General features: G+C 42.9%; 1 protein-coding gene across 1 annotated transcript; it reads left to right on the top strand.

The window, feature by feature from the left end:
* Nucleotides 1–175: 175 nt before the first annotated feature.
* Nucleotides 176–19,296, top strand: plcxd3 (phosphatidylinositol-specific phospholipase C, X domain containing 3). The gene is made up of 6 exons (XM_041901504.2): nucleotides 176–389; nucleotides 15,695–15,951; nucleotides 16,168–16,341; nucleotides 16,485–16,660; nucleotides 17,042–17,143; nucleotides 18,239–19,296. Exons 1-6 carry the CDS (start codon nucleotides 287–289, stop codon nucleotides 18,393–18,395), a joined length of 969 nt encoding a protein of 322 aa, XP_041757438.1. The 5' UTR covers nucleotides 176–286; the 3' UTR covers nucleotides 18,396–19,296.
* Nucleotides 19,297–20,529: the final 1,233 nt, after the last annotated feature.

Below are 20,529 nucleotides of genomic sequence, written 5' to 3'. Positions count from 1 at the left end.
CTAGCTGGGCTCACCCTCATTTTAATGACTTCAACAACTAATGGCTGAATACATCACTCGCCTGCCATCGTAAAAGCACAACTTTATCGAAAACAACTCTATCAACATATCCTATGAAAAATGTGTTCCCCATCTATGTGTGCACGTGATTCAGGGGGTGTGGTCCTGGTCACGCTGGTGTGTGTTGCGTGCGTGTGTGTGTAGTGAGTGGAGCGAACGCAGCACAGAGAAAGCGCACTCAACGCTCGCGCAGGCACTGGAAAGTGGGGATATAGTGCGCGGCGGCATGGCTTCGTCTCACGGGAAAAGCGAACACCGGTTCGCCGACTGGATGGCGAATTTACCTGAGAGCATGCACAGCATCCCGCTTACCAACCTGGCCATTCCAGGTAAGAGTCACATCGTAGTTTGCACTGGTGCGTGTGGAAGTGTTGGAAACCTGTTGTTGATCATGCAGTGAAATCATTTACTTCCATGAAAGATAGAAATCCAGATGTGTATGTTGTAGAACTGACGGTGAGTGACCTAGCCAGCCTACATAATTATCATATTCCATGCAAAGGCTGTTAATTCCAGCTAAAGTTTTAGGCTATAGCATATCAGGGGTCGTCAACAGATGGCCCCCTGGCCAAAACCGGTCCGCAAGTGATTTCTTTTGGTCCAGTTTTTAGTAAAATAATAATAATTTAGGATTTAAAGTTTTGGGTCAGAAAAAACTAAAATCACCAGGAATTCAGCAAACATTTAGTTTAATTTAGGAAGTCTATTCCCAAGTATTCACACAAATATATATTTTTGTATATGTAATCGTGTCTCATTGTAATCAAGGTATGAAAATATTGTTATTTTCAAATACAATCTATTTTTGGGCTTAGTTGTGGTCAATTTGCAGGTAACAAATTATTATAATTATTTTCTGGCTACCCAACCATTCGCTCCGACATAAATCGTCCCCTGGCTGGATCTAGTTGCCTACCCCTGGCCTATAGGCTACAGTAGTCTCTCGAGATGGCACCTGTTGCGTAAAGGCGAGACCTATGTGTAAGTGCAACACTAGTCCATTGCCCTATTCAGTTGCACAAAGGATCCATGATCTAAAACATAGGCTACAGTTTAGCTGGTTAGGGCTCGATAAGCTATATGCCAAAAGCAGAGACATGTCTCTATCGGCTTGATTGAATTAAAATCTCCTTGAGGGAGGAGCATGAATGATTTTACAAAAAGCTTGCTAATTCAAATGAATAGACTGAAATGTCATTTCCACCAGTGACCCGTTGTGCCCCTTTAAATATGTTGTAATATATAAGTGAATCTAGTCACTTTTTTGGCATGCTATGTGTTGTCAATGTGAATTTTGGCAGTGCGTATTAGCCTAAACGGGGCATATAGTTCAGGGTTCATTGCATCACAACCAGGACAGCCCATGTACCGCTAATGAGCCTAATACACCGTCACATATTACAAGTGTGAATTGGATGAGTTTATTGTTTTATAGTGATCTCCAAATCCCTAGTCCCTATTCAAAGTGTTAAACGTTTCGACGGGCCACTCAGGTCTGTGTTTACAGACCCTAGACATCCATACCCCATTCAAAGACGTAATTTCCTTCCTTGGAGAAACCAGTGATATGACATGATCGGACTGGTCAAACCTCAAAAGCAAACCTTGCATACAACCTGCCTAGTTCACATCAGATCCTCTGTGAATCCCTTCTAGGAACTAAGGTTAGAAAGAAGGTTGTATGTTGGCAGTGTTGGAATGGGGCACATTTTCCTGGCATCAGCATCTAAAAGTGGTACCAGCTGTATGGAGGTTTCGGCCAATCATGCGGCAGGTCTCCTGAGACAGCAACTCTGATTGGATGTCTGGATTAAGACCCAGTCACTGATTTCACTCTTGTGGAATGGCCAATTAACATCTGGCTAATTCTAGTGATTAGCTTCACTTATCATACACTGGCTACACACATGCAGGCAGGCGGAGCACAAAGCTGTGTTTCTCAGATCTATTGTCAGAAACTAAAGAGACGTGGCATGGCATACTCCACTGCTCTCAGTGGGAACACACACACTTCATTCATCTTCAGTGTATTTTGGGATGTGATTTGCGATTAAGCATTTACTGATATACAGTGATATTTGGGATGTGATATGAAAGACTGGGAAATGAAAACTACAGGATATTGCCATGGAGCCAAGAGGTCTAGTTAAGTCATGTAACACACAACAACTGCATTTCCCTTCTCGTAGGCAAGCCTGGAAAAGCACTGTAACCCACTGTAATTAACCATGATTATTCCTAATTGGCCCAGCATCTTAAACTGGTGCGTAGCCTATGCACTCCATTTGGACACAGGCTACTGTAAAACTCTTCTGTCTCCTCCAATGTCCCTGAAAGCAGTATCAGCCACATACATTCACTTATTGATTTCTCTTGGTGTGTGTGCGTGCGTTCCTTCCTTCCTTCCTTCCTTCCTTCCTTCCTTCCTTCCTTCCTTACCAGAAGCCAATTTCCTCCTACAGTTTTTGGTGCCAAACCTGGCGGCTGCTGATTTGGTTGAGGATGTTTTGGAGAGACAGCAGCAATATGTGTTACTGCTGCAGAGTTAGAACATTACAGCACAGGCTTCTGTTCCCAGTGAAAGAGAGTGAAGCGCTAAACCAGTTGAAGAGAGGAACGAATGTGATCATTTCATCCACAAGTACTGTCCTTTTAGCCAGAGGATTATACTTCTAATTCGACATCTACAGTGGCTTGCGAAAGTATTCATCCCCCTTGGCATTTTTCCTATTTTGTTGCCTTACAACCTGTAATTAAAATTGATTTTTTGGGGGTTTGTATCATTTGATTTACACAACATGCCTACCACTTTGAAGATCCAAATATTTGTATTGTGAAACAAACAAGAAATAGGACTAAAAAACTGAACTTGAGTGTGCATAACTATTCAACCCCCCCAAAGTCAATACTTTGTAGAGCCACCATTTGCAGCAATTACAGCTGCAAGTCTCTTGGGGTATGTCTCTATAAGCTTGGCACATCTAGCCACTGGGATTTTTGCCCATTCGTCAAGGCAAAACTGCTCCAGCTCCTTCAAGTTGGATGGGTTCCACTGGTGTACAGCAATCTTTAAGTCATACCACAGATTCTCAATTGGATTGAGGTCTGGGCTTTGACTAGGCCATTCCAAGACATTTAAATGTTTCCCGTTAAACCACTCGAGTGTTGCTTTAGCAGTATGCTTAGGGTCATTGTACTGCTGGAAGGTGAACCTCTGTCCCAGTCTCAAATCTCTGGAAGACTGAAACAGGTTTCCCTCAAGAATTTCCCTGTATTTAGCGCCATCCATCATTCCTTCAATTCTGACCAGTTTCCCAGTCACTGCCGATGGAAAAACATCCCCACAGCATGATGCTGCCACCACCATGCTTCACTGTGGGGATGGTGTTCTCGGAGTGATGTTAGGTGTTGGGTTTGCGCCAGACATAGCGTTTTCCTTGATGGCCAAAAAGCTCAATTTTAGTCTAATCTGAACAGAGTACCTTCTTCCATATGTTTGGGGAGTCTCCCACATGCCTTTTGGCGAACACCAAACGTTTTTGCTTATTTTTTTCTTTAAGCAATGGCTTTTTTCTGGCCACTCTTCCGTAAAGCCCAGCTCTGTGGAGTGTACGGCTTAAAGTGGTCCTATGGACAGATACTCCAATCTCCACTGTGGAGCCCTCTCATCTCCTCACCTACAGGAGGTTAAGCTACCCAGGCATTAAACTGGGCTCTTACAGGTGACAGAGCTGCTCTCAAATAACTTAAACTCCTGCTATTGCTTATCTGTGTATCCAAATGTGGTGAAACTCATTTTCACTCCAGATGAACAACATCAACATTTGGCCAGCCCAGTATTATTCTTAGGGAGTCCCAAGAGTCAACGCATTGGCTACTGCAGACATCAACCCTGCCCTGGTTGAACCCCATATATACACACGCCATACTGTGGTTGTTTGTCATGTCAGCTGGTACAGGAAATGGATGCAGGTTGACATAATGAGAACGTCTGTGTGTTTGCCCTGCAGGTGACACTGGCCTCCCCCTGCTCTGGCTCTGCTCTGGCTCTAGCTCTGTTCCAAACAGCTGAGCCGGCGCCAGCCTCCACCCTGACCAACAGAGGTCATGGACATAAACTAGAGCAACAAATAGAACAGATAAGAGAAGGAAAAGGTTGACAGGTTTATAGAGCAGTGGAAGGTTCTAGAAGAAAATAGGAGACCGATGAGCTACACGGGCTGTGATATCAGCATAAAGCAGTCTTTCTATATACTACTGAGTATGTGTGTGTTTGGTTTAACTATAGATAGATAGTAAAACAAGGACATTTCGGACACGTGGGGACATTTCGCTGGTCCCCACAAAGAAAAAGGCTATTTTTGGGTTAGAATTAAGGTTAGGGGTGAAGGTTAGGGTTACGGTTATGTTTAGGGTTAGGGAAAATAGGATTTTGAATGGGAATCAATTGTTTGGTCCCCACAAGGATAGTAAAACAAACGTGTGTGTGTTTTTTACGAGTTATCTATGTTTGCATTATTCTACACTGTAATCTTCTGCAGGAAGGAAGACACAAATCGATAGCTTGGGACTATAAGGCCCTATCTGCATTTTTGTCAAAATTATTCTGTTCGATGTTCTCTACCTTTATAGTACTGTAAATACCCCAATTTATGTTAAGTTAAAAAAAATACAAGATACAAATTGCGGACACCATTCAAACCAATGAAGGCTCTGAACTTTAAAGCCAGTTATATCAGAATCATCTTTTTGCAGATAAAACCTTATAGTCCCAAGCTCTCTAAATGAGAAAGTCAATACTGTGTGTTCATCATATATGCATGATGCAACTATTAGCTCTGCCACACAGACAGCTAGGCTACTGTATATGAGCGTTGCCAATGAGTGTAATACACTCTTAGTAAGACTGCACCTTGGAGAAGTGAATAGGCTTTTCAGTGACTAATGTCAAACAGAAAAGACTTAGAGGGAATGAATAGCACACTTCAGGAGAATCTGAAGTGTATCACCAGATGTAAGACATTTGTCTTACTAGGCCAGAGGTGGACTGAAGCTATAGATCTTCTGGGGGGTGGGGGGGGGGTTCTCTAAACCCACTGATACAGCAGCAGGTCAAGCCTGGAATTCATTCTCAATCCACAGGTGGTTGTAACATGTCAATTCTTTTTTCAAATTGGCAATTCTATTTACCCCAGCCGGCTAGTCTGACTACCCATCCACATCGCTCTGGCCAAACGTCACGCCCACTAGCGTTTCCTGGAGTGATCGATAGAGCAGCGGAATTAAATTCAGGATGAGTCGTCACGTCAGGCAACCAGCCAGCCCCCTGAGACCAGTAAAAAACAAACCATTGAAAAACAGCATCCTCTGCTTCTGAAATGGGCCTTGGCACAGGATTCATCTGTTAATCTGGCCATCCATCTATCCATCCATTGCTTTATGCATCTATCCATTCATCCATCCCTTTGTCCATTCTCTCATCCACCACTTGAGCTCCAGAGGAGGGAGGATATACTGCCTAAGAGGAATGTAAACAGTGGGTATTTAGGAGATTTGAGGACATGAAATTGCACTGAAGTTAAATGTCAGTCAAATAAAATAAAATGGTATTTGTCACATACACGTGTTTAGCAGATGTTATTGCAGGTGTAGTGAAATGCTTGTGCTTCTAGCTCCGACATAGCAGTAATATCTAACAAGTAATATCTAACAATTTCACAACATATACCCAATACACACAAATCTAAGTAAGGAATGGAATTAACAATATATACATATATGGACGAGCAATGACAGAGCGGCATGGACTAAGATACAGTAGAATATTATAGAAAACAGTACATACATATGAGATGAGTAATGCAAGTTATGTAAACATTATTAAAGTGACTAGTGTTCAATTTCTGAAAGTGGCCAGTGATTTCTATAGGCAGCTGCAGCGTCTAATGGGCTAGTGATGGCTATTTAACAGTCTGATGGCCTTGAGATAGAAGCTGTTTTTCAGTCTCTCGGTCCAAGCTTTGATGCACCTGTACTGACCTCGCCTTCTGGATGATAGCGGGGTGAACAGGCAGTGGCTCGGGTGGTTGATGTCCTTGATGATCTTTTTGGCCTTCCTGTGACATTGGGTGCTGTAGGTGTCCTGGAGGGAGGGTAGTTTGCCCCCGGTAATATGTTGGACAGACCACACCACCCTCTGGAGAGCCCTGCGGTTGCGGCGGTGCAGTTGCCGTACCAGGCGGTGATACAGCCCGACAGGATGCTCTCAATTGTGCATCTGTAAAAGTTTGTGAGGGTTTTAGGTGCCAAGCCAAATTTCTTTAGCCTCCTGAGGTTGAAGAGGCTCTGTTGCACCTTCTTCACCACAATGTCTGCGTGGGTGAACCATTTCAGTTTGTCAGTGACGTGTACGCCAAGGAACTTGAAGCTTTCCACCTTCTACACTGCGGTCCCTTCGATGTGGATAGGGGGTGCACCCTGTGCTGTTTCCTGAAGTCCACGATCATCTCCTTTGTTTTGTTGACGTTGAGTGAGAGGTTAATTTCCTGACACCACACTCACAGAGCCCTCACCTCCTCCCTGTAGACCAGGGGTGTCAAACGTCCGGCCCGCAAACGGGTTTAATCCGGCCCGCGAGATGATTTTGTAAAGTATAAAAATGAGCTGCAATTTTTCAATAAAATAAACTGCTGTTCCAATTGTGTCCACTGGATGGCGCAATAGCAATTGTGTTAAGCAAGCAAACTGTTTATACCGGGGCAGAGCAAATAGGTCAAGCAAGTGCAGCCAGTCCGGATGAGCTACTTTGTTTTGCCCGCGATATTTATTACGGCTTCTACTTTTAACATTATGTGCTTTGGCACCCTCATTGCCCCAATATGTCTCTGTCAAAAAAGAGAAAAGTGGACGCAGAGTGCAGAGTGTTCCAAGAAAAATTGTCATCCTTCTATTTATTCACGGAATTGAATGGGAAAGCTGTATGTTTGATGTGTTCACAGCATGTTGCAGTGCTGAAAGAATATAACCTTCGTCGCCACTATGTGAGTCTTCATGCCGACAAATATGACAACTCAAGGACAGCGGAGAAGAGAGAAGGTGAATGAACTGTTGGTGGGTCTGAAGAAACAGCAGTCTGTGTTTACTCACAGCTGAGACATCAGTGACGCTGCAGTGAAAGCTAGCTACCTCATTGCTAATGAAATCGCAGTGGCTTCAAAACCATTTAGTGAGGGTGAATTTGTAAAAACATGCATGATGAAGGCAGCAGAGATTGTGTGCCCTGAAAAGCACCAGGCTTTTGCAAATATCAGCCTGACAAGAAACACAGTTGCAGACAGGATTTCCGATCTTTCAGTGGATTTGGACAGCCAGTTGAAGCAAAAAGTAAAGTCATTTATTGCATTTTCGGTTGCAATTGATGAAAGCACGGACATTACAGATGTTGCACAACTGGCCATTTTCATCCGCGGAGTTGATGACACATTGACCGTCACCGAGGAGTTCGTGGAGTTGGTGCCGATGACAGATACAACGACAGCAGCTGATATTTTCACTGCACTCGTCGGCGCGCTGGACAGGGTCGGAGTGGACTGGTCCCGCGCTGTCAGCCTGGCTACAGATGGTGCGCCCTCAATGATCGGGAAAAAAGCAGGAGTTGTGACAAAGTTCAGAGAGAAAGTGCAATCTGCAAATGGAGGATGTGATTTTTGGACTTTTCACTGTATTTTGCACCAGGAGGCTTTGTGTTGCAAGTCATTAAAGATGGATAACGTCATGAAAGTGGTCATCCAAACTGTTAATTTCATCCGATCCAGAAGCCTGAATCACCGTCAGTTTGACAGCCTTCTCAGAGAGAAAGACCACATCTATGGCCTGCCATACCACACTGAGGTAAGATGGTTAAGCCGAGGTGCTGTGCTGAGGCGTTTCTTTGATTTACGAGAAGAAATTTAACAGTTCATGGAAGAAAAGAGCAAACCAGTGTTAGAATTTCATTCCGCAGAATGGATGCAGGACCTTGCATTTATGGTGCATGTTACAGAGCACCTGAATAACTTGAACAAACAGCTGCAAGGGCGCAACAAAGTTGCCACGCAGTATTATGACAGCATACGTTCTTTCAAGTTGAAGCTGTCATTGTGGGAGACGCAACTCGCCGGTGGTGATGCAGCTCACTTCCCCTGTCTGAAAAATGTGTGCGCGACCCAACATGTGGCAGACATGAAGCGGTTCAAAGATAAAATAACGGGACTGTTAAGGGAGTTTGAGCAACGCTTTCAAATTTTTGGTGAACTGGAGAAAGACTTCAACGTTTGTTCGCCATTCACCGTGAATCCCTCTGATCTGCCCGTCAGCATCCAACTTGAAATAATAGACTTGCAGTGTGACTCGGATTTGAAGGGCAAATTTGCCGCAGCTGGCTTGGACACATTTTATCAGGATCTCTTGCCAGGTTACCCCAACTTGACAGCCCTCGCTGCAAAACTGTTGTGCATGTTTGGAACCACATATCTTTGTGAGAAAGTTCTCTGTAATGAGCATAAATAAAACAAAGCTGCGCTCAAGGCTCACGCACAAGCACTTGAATCACATCCTGAAGTTGGCTGCCACTCAGGATGTGACGCCTGATATTGATGCGCTGGTAAAAGCTAAAAGATGCCAGGTATCAGGAGTCAAATAAACTATGCAACCCCACTTAAAGTGCTGCATGAGACACCCTGATATAGTTCTGTGATCTGCTCCAGCTTTATGTTTATATGTTTTTATGTTGATGTGCTATTGTTTTTAATTGATTTTATTTTATTTGTGTATTTAACCTATTCTTGACTCTGTGGTTCTTGCACTTGTTTGGGGAACAGGATTTCATTATTTGTATCTACATTTCTGCCTGAGAAATGACACCCTGATATAGTTCTGTGATCTGTGAAACAGTTCTGTGAATCACTGAGGCATTGTGTGTTTGTGTGTTCTTTTTCTTTAGAATTTTCAAATAAACTTGAGGTGTTTTATGATTAATAGTGATGTTGTGCTTGTACTATTTTGGACACACTGTCCTCAGGTTCCAGTTTTATGTTGATAGTATTAAAACAAAGAAAACAATCTGAAGTTGTTGTTTTTAAGTTATATATACCATGATTTTACCGGTCTGGCCCACTTGGGAATAGATTTTCCTCCATGTGGCCCCTGAGCTAAAATGAGTTTGACACCCCTGCTGTAGACTGTCTCATCATTGTTGGTAATCAAGCCTACTACTGTTGTGTCGTCTGCAAACTTGATGATTGAGTTGGAGGCGTGCTTGGCCACGCAGTCATGGGTGAACAGGGAGTACAGGAGGGGGCTGAGCATGCACCCTTGTGGGGCCCCAGTGTTGAGGATCAGCGAAGTGGAGGTGTTGTTTCCTACCTTCACCACCTGGGGGCGTCCCGTCGGGAAGTCCAGGACCCAGTTGCACAGGGCGGGGTTCAGACCCAGGGCCTCAAGCTTAATGATGAGCTTGGAGGGTACTATGGTGTTGAATGCTGAGCTATAGTCAATGAACAGCATTCTTACATAGGTATTCCTCTTGTCCAGATGGGATAGGGCAGTGTGCAGTGTGATGGCGATTGCATCATCTGTGGATCTATTGGGGCGGTAAGCAAATTGAAGTGGGTCTAGGGTGACCGGTAAGGTAGAGGTGATATGATCCTTGACTAGTCTCTCAAAGCACTTCATGATGACAGAAGTGAGTGCTACGGGGCGATAGTCATATAGTTCAGTTACCTTTGCTCTCTTGGGTACAGGAACAATGGTGGCCATCTTGAAGCAAGTGGGGACAGCAGACTGGGATAGGGAGAGATTGAATATTTCCGTAAACACACCAGCCAGCTGGTCTGCGCATGCTCTGAGGACGCGGCTAGGGATGCCGTCTGGGCCAGCAGCCTTGTGGGGGTTAACACGCTTAAATGTCTTACTCACGTCGGCCATGGAGAAGGAGAGCCCACAGTCCTTGGTAGCGGGCCACTTCGGTGGCACTGTATTATCCTCAAAGCGGGCGAAGAAGGTGTTTAGCTTGTCCGGAAGCAAGACGTCGATGTCGGCGACGTGGCTGGTTTTCCTTTTGTAGTCCGTGATTGTCTGTAGACCCAGCCACATACGTCACGTGTCTGAGCCGTTGAATTGCGACTCCACTTTGTCTCTATACTGATGTTTTGCCTGTTTAATTGCCTTGCGGAGTGAGTAGCAAACACTGTTTGTATTCTGCCGTATTCCCAGTCACCTTGCCATGGTTAAATGCGGTGGTTCGCGCTTTCAGTTTTGCGTGAATGCTGCCATCTATCCACGGTTTCTGGTTAGGGTATGTTTTAATAGTCACAGTGGGCACAACATCTCCTATACACTTCCTGATAAACTCAGTCACCGTTTCAGTGTATTCGTCTAAATTATTTTTGCAAGCTACCCGGAACATATCCCAGTCCGTGTGATCAAAACAATCTTGAAGTGTGGATTCCGATTGGTCAGACCAGCGTTGAATAGTCCTTAGCACAGGTACAGTCTGTCATTTAACATCGTTTTACCGAACAAGGCTATATTGATACATCATTGTTGAATGCAGAACAAATCAAGTAGCCATGCTAGTACTCTGCTGGCAGTTAATTGAGTTTACAGCGGAAAGAAGTTTATCTTGTTGCCAAAAACAAAATAATCTGTTCTCATTGTGCACACCAGTCTTTAGCTGCACACTGTGTCCACAATGACTCTCGTAACAGAGACGAGATAAAAATAAGAACATGGGAGGAAAGAGATAATTTGATAGAGGGAATGGATAGGAGGACAGAAGAGGGAGGGTGATGAGGGACCACTGTGGGAAGAGAGGAAACGGGGGTTGAGAGAGAGACTGACAGAAAGGGAGGGAGAGGTAGGAGAGAGATGGATAGAGAGAGAGGGTCAGACAGAAGCAAAGGAAAAGGGATGGAATAGGAAAAGAATGAAGAGGAGTAGAGAAAGAAGAAGAAGAAGAAGCTCCTCTCTTCTCAGGTGTCCTGTGGGGAGTTAGGAGTTAGTGAAAAAGTGAACGGACTGAGCAGTAATTGTATGTGATGAAACAGAGTATTAGCAAATCTTTGTATTATTATATTGACAAGATAGTCGAGTGAGCGCTCTAACAATGGAAATACATGTCCTCAAAGATGGAAGGCAGGTGGGAGGAAGCAAGAGCAGGTGGGACCAGTCTAGCCAATGAGAGGGCAGAAAGTGAACAACAGGCACAACGGTGATATAAAGTAGTTTTTTATTTTTTATTGACGAAATGCCACGTGCGTCCACGTATATCAGTCCATTCATAACAACCTAAACATTACGAAACTTCTATTTGATCAAATAAGCCTCACGTAGCAAATTAGCAATTACATTTTTGGTTGGCCAAATTCAACACTCATTGCCCTCCAAAAACACATCTCTGGTGGGAAAATGAGCATATTGTTTTTATGCAGATTTTAGAATATTCGCATTAAAATCTGTCACCAATCGGATAGAAACCTAGCTACAGACACAAAAAGATCTAACCTTGTCTAGCGTATGTTTTCTCTTTAATTTGGGAAGTTTACTGACAAATTTGCTGTTTACTTTAGGCTTGTTGTGACATTTATTATCCAACGTACTGGTTGGATGGAAACTGGTTAAACCCAGTTTCCATCCAACCTTTTTATGCGAGTAAAGTACAACATGTCACGACAGGCCAATTTTGTCGGTAAACGTATTAAATGTCGACAAAAAAAAATACGCTAGACAAGATGGGATCGTTTTGTGTCTGTAAAATTAAATATGCATGAAATGTTGGTGGAAATGCTTTTATACGCAAATATTGATATAATAGCCATCATATTGAAGTAAACTTGGAGTCACACAATGACATGTTGCATGTCCTCCCATTACGACTCGGGAAAGCCTGCAGTTTATTAGGCTACAGATTAAATAAATTATGTTGAACTTCACAGGGTGGTGAAAGTGAAAGGTGAGGAGCTTGATGCTCCTTTTCAAGAAATATTAAGAGTCTTATTCTGGTGACATGATGATCGATGCTTGCCTGCCATTTGACAAATACAAATAATTTAGCTCTTTTGTCCATAATGATCTCATCATGTAGGCTATACCCGCACTGTATCTGCGAGCTGTGGGCACATTAGTAATAAAGGGAACTAATTCAAGACTGTTGGAAAAGCATTCCAGGTGAAGCTGGTTGAAAGAATGCCAAGAGTGTGCAAAGCTGTCATCAAGGCAAAGGGAGGCTATTTGAAAAATCTCAAATATAAAATATATTATGATTTGTTTAACACTTTTTTGGTTACTACATGATTCCATATGTGTTATTTCATAGTTTTGATGTCTTCACTATTATTCTACAATGTAAAAAACAATGTAGAAAAACCCTTGAATGAGTAGGTGTGTCCAAACTTTTGACTGGTACTGTATATATATTGCAATACATATCGTATCGCAATACATATCGTCTCAGCACCTAAGTATCGTGATAATATCATATTGTGAGGTCCCTGGCAATTCCTACTCTCTAACGGACATCATCCCGTCCTCTATGTTCATTCCTCCAGCTCTCCTCCCACTCCAGCTTCCAATGGTCTTTGACTTCCTATGGTTGTAGTAAGAATCTGTGTATCATATCCAGTATATCATATCACACTTCAGAGAAAACATAAAGAAAACATAATTATAAACTGGGTGGTTCGAGCCCTGAATGCTGATTGGCTAACAGCCGTGGTATATCAGACCGTATACCACGGGCATGACAAAACATGTATTTTTACTGCTCTAATTACGTTGGTAACCAGTTTATAATAGCAATAAGGCACCTTGGGGGTTTGTGGTATATTGCCAATATACCACGGCTAAGGGCTGTATCCAGGCACTGCGTTGCGTCGTGCATATACCACACCATATACCACACCCTCTCGTGCCTTATTGCTTAAACATAAACCATAAGAAATATGTTTTCAATTACACTTTCAATTTTACAATTGCACTTTATTTGATATTGTTCCCTCTGTTTAAAACAGGTTGACCTACTGACTTTAAACTTGTTGCAAACATTTTGTAGATCTGGCCCTTTCCGGGGGAAAGACAGAGCAAAGACATGCAACAACAACACCAAATCTATTTTACTCATCTCCTTCATTAAGCCATTAAGTAGTGAGAGAGCGAGGGATTTGTTTGTTTATTTGTGTAATTGCCTCATCCCTTATGCATCCCTCTTGTCCTGTAATTCACAAACAGAGGAATTAGTCAAAGTCATTTATTGTCTTCTCCAAGGTTACGCTTTATTTGGTGTTACAGATTAACTAGTTAAATCAGACAAAACCAGAGGCCATAGGGCAGGGTTCCCCAAATTGCGGCCCATGGGCCAGATTTTATTTGGCCCCCCAAGTTTGTATTTTTGTATTTTATTTTGTTGTTGGACATAAAATACTTTAAAAACAGAAAAGTGATTTTGGAAATCTGTTCCAAAGTATTTCCACGCATAATAGAGAGATATGTGATCGTTTACAAATGTAAGCAAGGTTTGAAATGATTATGTTTTGGTCAAATATTATATCTGTTTGGGCTTCTTGCGGTCAATTTGCAGTCTAAAAATTATTTGTAAATATGTTCCGGCCCCCTGACTATCCGCTCAAGAAAAAAACGGCCAGCAGCTGAATCAAGTTGATGATCCCTGCCATAGGGCATGATAACCTCTGTCTTCTGTTTTACTAGTGTTGATATTCGACCTGAACATTTTTACCATCAGCTTACAGGAGAGGCAGGGAATCCATTTTGTTTCATGAGATGAACAGCGGTGATATTTAGAACATGTCTCTCCACCAGTGCTCAATGGTCTCCGTGACCCCCATTGATTTTTGATTGTGATTCATTTAATTTAAATTTGACATACAGCTAGTCTGACCTTCTAGGCTTAATGAAAAGCATGTTGTTCATTACACATTTTATTTCCACAGTCTTACATTGATTAATGGATTCATTTTGATGGATTTCTTTTTTTTCTCTCGTTATCATCACACAGTACCGAGAGTCGAGAGATAAGCGCAGCTGTCATTTCCAGTGTGTTGATAAGCCATCGTCTCTCACATAGCTTCTCCCCAGTGTTACTGAATTCATTGATCATACAAGGTAGAGCTGACATTTTCATATCGGCGTGTTGAACAGTAATTTATGATTACATAAGAGATGTGTAGGTACCATTTCGTTTTGCACACCTTTTAAACTACATGCACCATCTGTGAACTCTGACTCACTCCATAAAATACCTTTGATAAGCCCAAAGGAATGTTGCCAGAACATCTCTATAAAATCTATAGGTGTATTTGACACACAGGAGGTTGGTGGCACCTTAATTGGGGGAGGACAGGCTTGTGGTAATGGCTGGAGCGGAATAAGTTTAATGGTATCAAATACATCAGACACATGGTTTCATACCTTCACCCACCTCGAGGTATGGAGCTGAGCTCACGTTATTGTACCGAATCATTTATCTATTGGACCAACAGGTGTATTTGTACAGAAACATAAAAGGACGCTTTGCCCAAAAGGCATACTGCTCTCTATTATACTCCAAGGCCTTGTGTTGGCCTTTATGTGAAAAGCATCTTAGAAGGATGCCGACTGTATGGTTGATGTGCAGACAGTGCAGTCAAGCGAGTGTCCGTGTCTGACTGTCTGTGTAGGGTGAAGGTCTCTCTCTGTGTTCTGTGACCGTGCTGTTATGTTTGCTATGTAGCCCCTGGGAGTTATTGTTGTGTGTTCCTTTTGAGTCACCGTAGATGTCCTACGGGGGCCACCGTACCTTGGCTAAACAGTTATTGTTATGCTAGCTCACGAATGTGAGGATGTTAGAGTTGTAGCTAATAAACCCGAGCCGTTCATAAATAACTAAGTCTTGTTCTTCCTGCATAACATTGGTGATGATAACACATGCAGTTTGTTTGCCTGTGGAGAGGTTGTTGTCATCTCTGTTGTGGCTTTTTAAGGGTCAGCCGGCTGAGGGAAGCTGAGTGAAGTTCAAGCTACAGTGATCGTCTCAGTTGTGTTTATGGAAACTCTTTGCGCTTTGTGACCGTATGGAAGAAGTGTAGTGTGGGTCAGCCCTGTAGTGTGGGTCAGCCCTGTAGTGTGGTCAACCCTGTAGAGGAGGGGAGAGGGAGGGGGACAGAGAGAGGAGAGCGTCTCAGGGCTGACTCTATAATTAGAGAGATGACTTCTCTGTTTGGTCAGGGGGAGAGGACACCACTCACTCCTCTCAACCCACTGGCATTGTTCAATTGTCACTGAGATATTGTGCTGCACTTTGTATGGGCCTCAAGTCAAGTCACAACTGTCCCTACACACACATATACACATTCATGCACACACACACACAAATGCTCACACACATTGTCCTCCGCTCATCCGCAACCGATACCCTATATTGTGGTTCCCTCTTGACTGTCACTCCATCTGTTGGAGAATTGAAAAAACCAAATATTCAGCTGTGGCTGGAAATCATAGCCCAGACCTACTCTGTCATATAGCTGTTTTATTTGATTCTTGTTTGTTTTGCTTTTTCAAGTGCTTTGAGATTCTTTATGTAATGAAATTATTATATTCCCCCTAGGTTCCCATGACTCCTTCAGTTTCTACATAGACGAGTCCTCTCCAGTGGGTCCTGAGCAGACTGACGCCGTCCAGAACTTTGTGTCCGTCTTCGGCACGGTGGCCAAGAAGCTGATGCGTAAATGGCTGGCCACTCAAACTATGAACTTCTCCAGCCAGCTGGAGGCCGGCGTCCGCTTCTTTGACCTGCGCATCTCCACCAAGCCCCGGGACCCAGACAACGAGCTCTTCTTCGCTCACGGTCTCTTCAGCGCCACGGTGAATATAATTATTTCCTACGACTTTATTTCACCCCACGGAACCTCAGGTGTTTTTCCTGACCACCTGACCTGACCAGAAAGAAACCTCTGGGCCCTAGTTATTGTCTATACAGGTCAAGAGGTCAGGAAAAACTCTGGACCTTATTCAGTGGGTACAGTATGACTGGTCTGACACTATCTCTGCTCCCCTGTGGGGTATGTGTTGTGCTTCCAGGTGAGAGAAGGCCTGGAGCAGATCAGCTCCTTCCTGTCAGCCCATGCCAGAGAGGTCGTGTTCCTGGACTTTAACCACTTCTACGGGGTTCAGAACCTGCACCATGAGAAGTTGGTCTCAATGCTGAGAGACGTGTTCGGGGAGAAACTCTGCCCCGTCGTCTTCGCTCAGGAGGTAAGATACTCTACTGTACAAACTAACACCTACAATCTCTGTGCTCCCTCAAGAGTATATGGTGTCCACCTTGGCTCCACAGCCCTATGGCCCAGGAAGTTCCTAAAGACAAAACCCCTCCCTCCACTCCTCCCTCCCTCTAGGTGAGTCTCCAGTACCTGTGGGAGAAAGAGTACCAGGTCTTGGTGTTCTACCACAGTCCTATGGCCCTGGAAGTGCCATTTCTATGGCCTGGTCAGATGATGCCTGCTCCCTGGGCCAACACCACTGACCCTGAAAAGCTGATCCAGTTCCTCCAGGCCTCTGTGGCTGACCGCAGGTCTGTCTGGCCCTGTATCTTTCACCTATCTGTCTTTTCCTGGAAAGTGTGTTAAACCTTTAGGAAAAGCACTTGCAGATGTAGGCTCTTAATTTGATCACCCTGTTGCAGGAGAACATTCCTGCAATGCAGGAAATGTAAAACTTGTAGTGTATTTGAGGTTTAAAAAGGCTTCTGAAATGTCAGACTTGATTTTCCTTTACAAAAAAATTTATCAACCCCTACAAAAATGTCTATGAATTATAATCCACATAATAATTCACATTTCCTGTTGCTGCAGGATGATCTTCCTGATGTAGAAAACTGGCTGAAATTAAGATCCTACTTGCATCTTTAATTGTGCCTGTATAGTAAAGTTTGATGTGATTTCTGTAATGGCAGGAGGAAGGGAACGTTCTTCGTCTCCCAAGTGGTCCTCACACCTAAGGCCAGCACCGTCATGAAAGGAGTAGCCAGCGGACTGAGGGAGACCATTACAGAAAGGTGAGTTGGTTTGTTTTTCTCTCAGTCTGTGTTTGTGTGTGTGTGTGTATGTGTGCGGTTATAAAGCAAATTTGTGAGTTATTTCATGTTCAACGCGAGAGAGAAATTGAGATGAGAAATAACACACACACACACACACTATGAGTCACTGTGGCAAAAGGTATATGTATCTTCAGGAATATGACTCGGCCTCACTTGCCCCATGATGACAACGCTGTAGGGTTCGCTGCGTTTTCCTCCCTGTTTCTTTCTTCTCTTTTTTCCCTCTATATCCTCTATTTTCCTCCATCCCTCCCATTTCATTGCTTGGAGATGAAATATTCAATATTTTGTTCAATAACCATGCTGACTTGTTTAATAGAATATTGCGAACTAATTCCAATTGATCTCAAGAAGAACATTGCACATTGTTCAATCGACTGTAAACCCATTCAAATCCAGGACTGTAGGATTGTAACTAGTCTGACAGAGCTTTGCCACAGCAGACACCAGCTATACAGATGTAGGATCTGAATTTGATCACGCTGTTGCAGGAGAACTTTCCTGCAATGGCAGAAATGTAAAACTTGTATTGTATTTGAGGTTTAAAAAGGCTTCTGAAGTTTGTAGTTTTCACTTTTCCCTTACGAAAAATGTATCAACCCCTACATATATTTCCATTAATTATAATCCACATAATTATTCACATTTCCTGTTGCTGCAGGATAATTTTCCTGCTGTAGCAAACTGGCTCAAATTAAGATCCTACATCTGTACAGAGTATATAATAATATCTCGCCACCCACTTGATTGCACCCAGCAGTCTGTCAGACAGCGCAGACAGCCCTTATCATGCTGACTCATACTGGCCCTTAACAGGTCTAGCTGCTCGCCAGCCAGCTCACTGTTACACCAGCCAACTGTGACTCATCAAACAGTACATACCCCTCTCTCTCTCTCTGTCGCTCTGTCTCTCTCTCGCTCTGTCACTCTCTCTCACTCTGTCTCCTTTTCCTTAGCCCCATCCTATTCACCGGCTATGCATAACACTTATAATGCACAAAATACAAAAATACAGAGATGCAACTGTGTGTGTGTACATGTACTCCCCTGCAGGGCTCTTCCAAGTATGATGCTGTGGATCCGGGCCCAGAGGCCAGGAGAAAGCGGCATCAACATCATCACAGCTGACTTCGTGGAGCTGGGAGACTTCATCAGCGCTGTCATTACGCTCAACTACCATATGGATGAGGAGGAGGAAAACGCCACCTGAGACTGATAGACAGGGGGTGCCAGAGAGTTAAGTCCTCAGCTCAGTCTCACTTTCTCTTTGGTGTTCATTTTCAGGAGAGGCGTTCCTCTGACTTATATAGGGCTATCAGAGATTACAGAGGAAGGGAGAGAGGGAGGGAGAGAGAGAGAGGGAAGAAGGGGATGTTAAGAGAGGAGGAGAAAGGGAGAATGGACTTTGGTGCTCGGTTAGAGCGCCGAAAGTGAGTGAGAAATGTTTGGTTTTATCTGTTTTGGGGGTCAAAAGGGCAATTGTTTTTTAACGACGCTTGGCTTGGCTTCGCTTCACATCTTCTGTAACGATAACTGCTTCTATCCTCCAATCACACAAGCTCGTGTTTCTGGCATTTCCATTTCTTGTGAGGCTTAGGCTAGCTTATTAGCATATTCTACAGACATAAATGTTCTTCGTATTTTAGTGACAGTGATGGCTAACCTACATCAAAACTCATTTTCATTAGTGCCGGTAATACATCTGATTGTCGTCAACCTGATTAGCATGTCAACTACTCACACATAGCTGTAGAACTTACTTTACAATGGATGGATGGATTGGTTGACTGATAGAGCTTCCCCAATAGTTATTATTATAGTTTTTTGATCTCTTTCAAAATGTCTTGACAATTTTGTCTCTGTATCAGTCCTGTCACCATAATGCGTATATTGATAACTTCTCCCTGCAGTACATTGATTTAGCTCCTAGACCACCTGTAACAGCACTTTCCCAATGTGACAGATTGCCAGACAGATTGATATTTGTGTGTCTTTTGATTGATTGCCTCTCTCGAGTGCCCTCTGTAGGGTATTGTAGATCAGTGTTTCCCAACCCTGGTCCTCAAGTACACCCAACAGTACACATTTGAATTGTAACCCTGGATAAGCACACCTGATTCAACTTGTCAACTAATCATCAAGTCCTCAATGAGTTGAATGAGGTGTGTTTGTCAAGGGCTACAACAAACTGTGTACTGTTGGGGGTACTCGAGGACCAGGGTTGGGAAACACTGTTGTACTGAAATATTCACCACATTAGTTCTTTTTTTTTTTTCATTGCACTTTTCTTCTGTTTTGGTAGATCTGTAGACTGAGCTCATCTCATCCTCTATTCTATACAAGCTCATTTACTTGTATAGAATAGAATAGCTATCTGTTGCTTTACTTTTACCCATGTGTTTGCTTGCTTTTTTGCATTCAATCTAGTAGAAAGATGTTTACCTTGCTTTGCTCTGCACCTATTTAGGACAAACTGTAAATGCTCAGCTACGAAGTGGCACTTGCGGCGTAGTGAAGAATACAATAATAAAACGCGTATCAGATTTATTTTGCTAAAATGTGTTTTGCAAATTATGCAAGAACTTCGCATATATATCAAAAGCTTTGCCTCATTTCTCTCCCCCAAAAATGTTACGATTATTGTTGCATCTTTTACAGAGAATGTATTCTGAGGAAAATTGTTATGTAAACTAATATGATTATTGTGAACCAAAAAAGAAGGAACTGTTACATTTTGAATATGTGAATGTGTGTCTTGTACGTAAATGTGCCATTTCCAACTTTTTTCAGTTTGTGTGTGTGTGTGTGTGTGTGTGTGTGTGTGTGTGTGTGTTTTTACGTAAGAGTGACAGACAGACAGAGAGGGTGAGAGACACACCAAGAGAGAAAGAGAGACAGAGAGTAAGGATTTAATTTAGTGTTTGTGTGTTTTGTGTGTATAGGTCAGAGGTGTGAAAATGTTCATACGATTTGTATGTGTCAATGACTTCATCCTTATAAAATATATTCTAAGATTAAGTCATATCTTGTGAAAGTGTGTATATAAAGTGTAATGGATTTACCGCCATATCATTGTTAATGAAAATGAATGCCAAGAATTATCCACAAGAAAGGCTTCTACAGAAATATCTCAGTTGTAATAACTCAATACAAGTTTTGTCCATATCTCTGACAGTCAAATACACTTCAAAAATATATTTTTTGTAACTAATTAACTATGTGCAGGAATCAAAATATATTTGTAAATATATTGCTTGTCACTTAGTGGATTAATTAATTTTGGATGCTATCCTAACCTGACTATAACTACTTGAGTTGTTTGTGTTCATCTCAAGTAAGAAAAT

Source organism: Coregonus clupeaformis, unplaced genomic scaffold, assembly GCF_020615455.1.
Source record: "Coregonus clupeaformis isolate EN_2021a unplaced genomic scaffold, ASM2061545v1 scaf0011, whole genome shotgun sequence".
In the NCBI taxonomy this organism is placed as follows: domain Eukaryota; kingdom Metazoa; phylum Chordata; class Actinopteri; order Salmoniformes; family Salmonidae; genus Coregonus; species Coregonus clupeaformis.
This window is presented reverse-complemented; position numbering and strand designations above follow the sequence as displayed.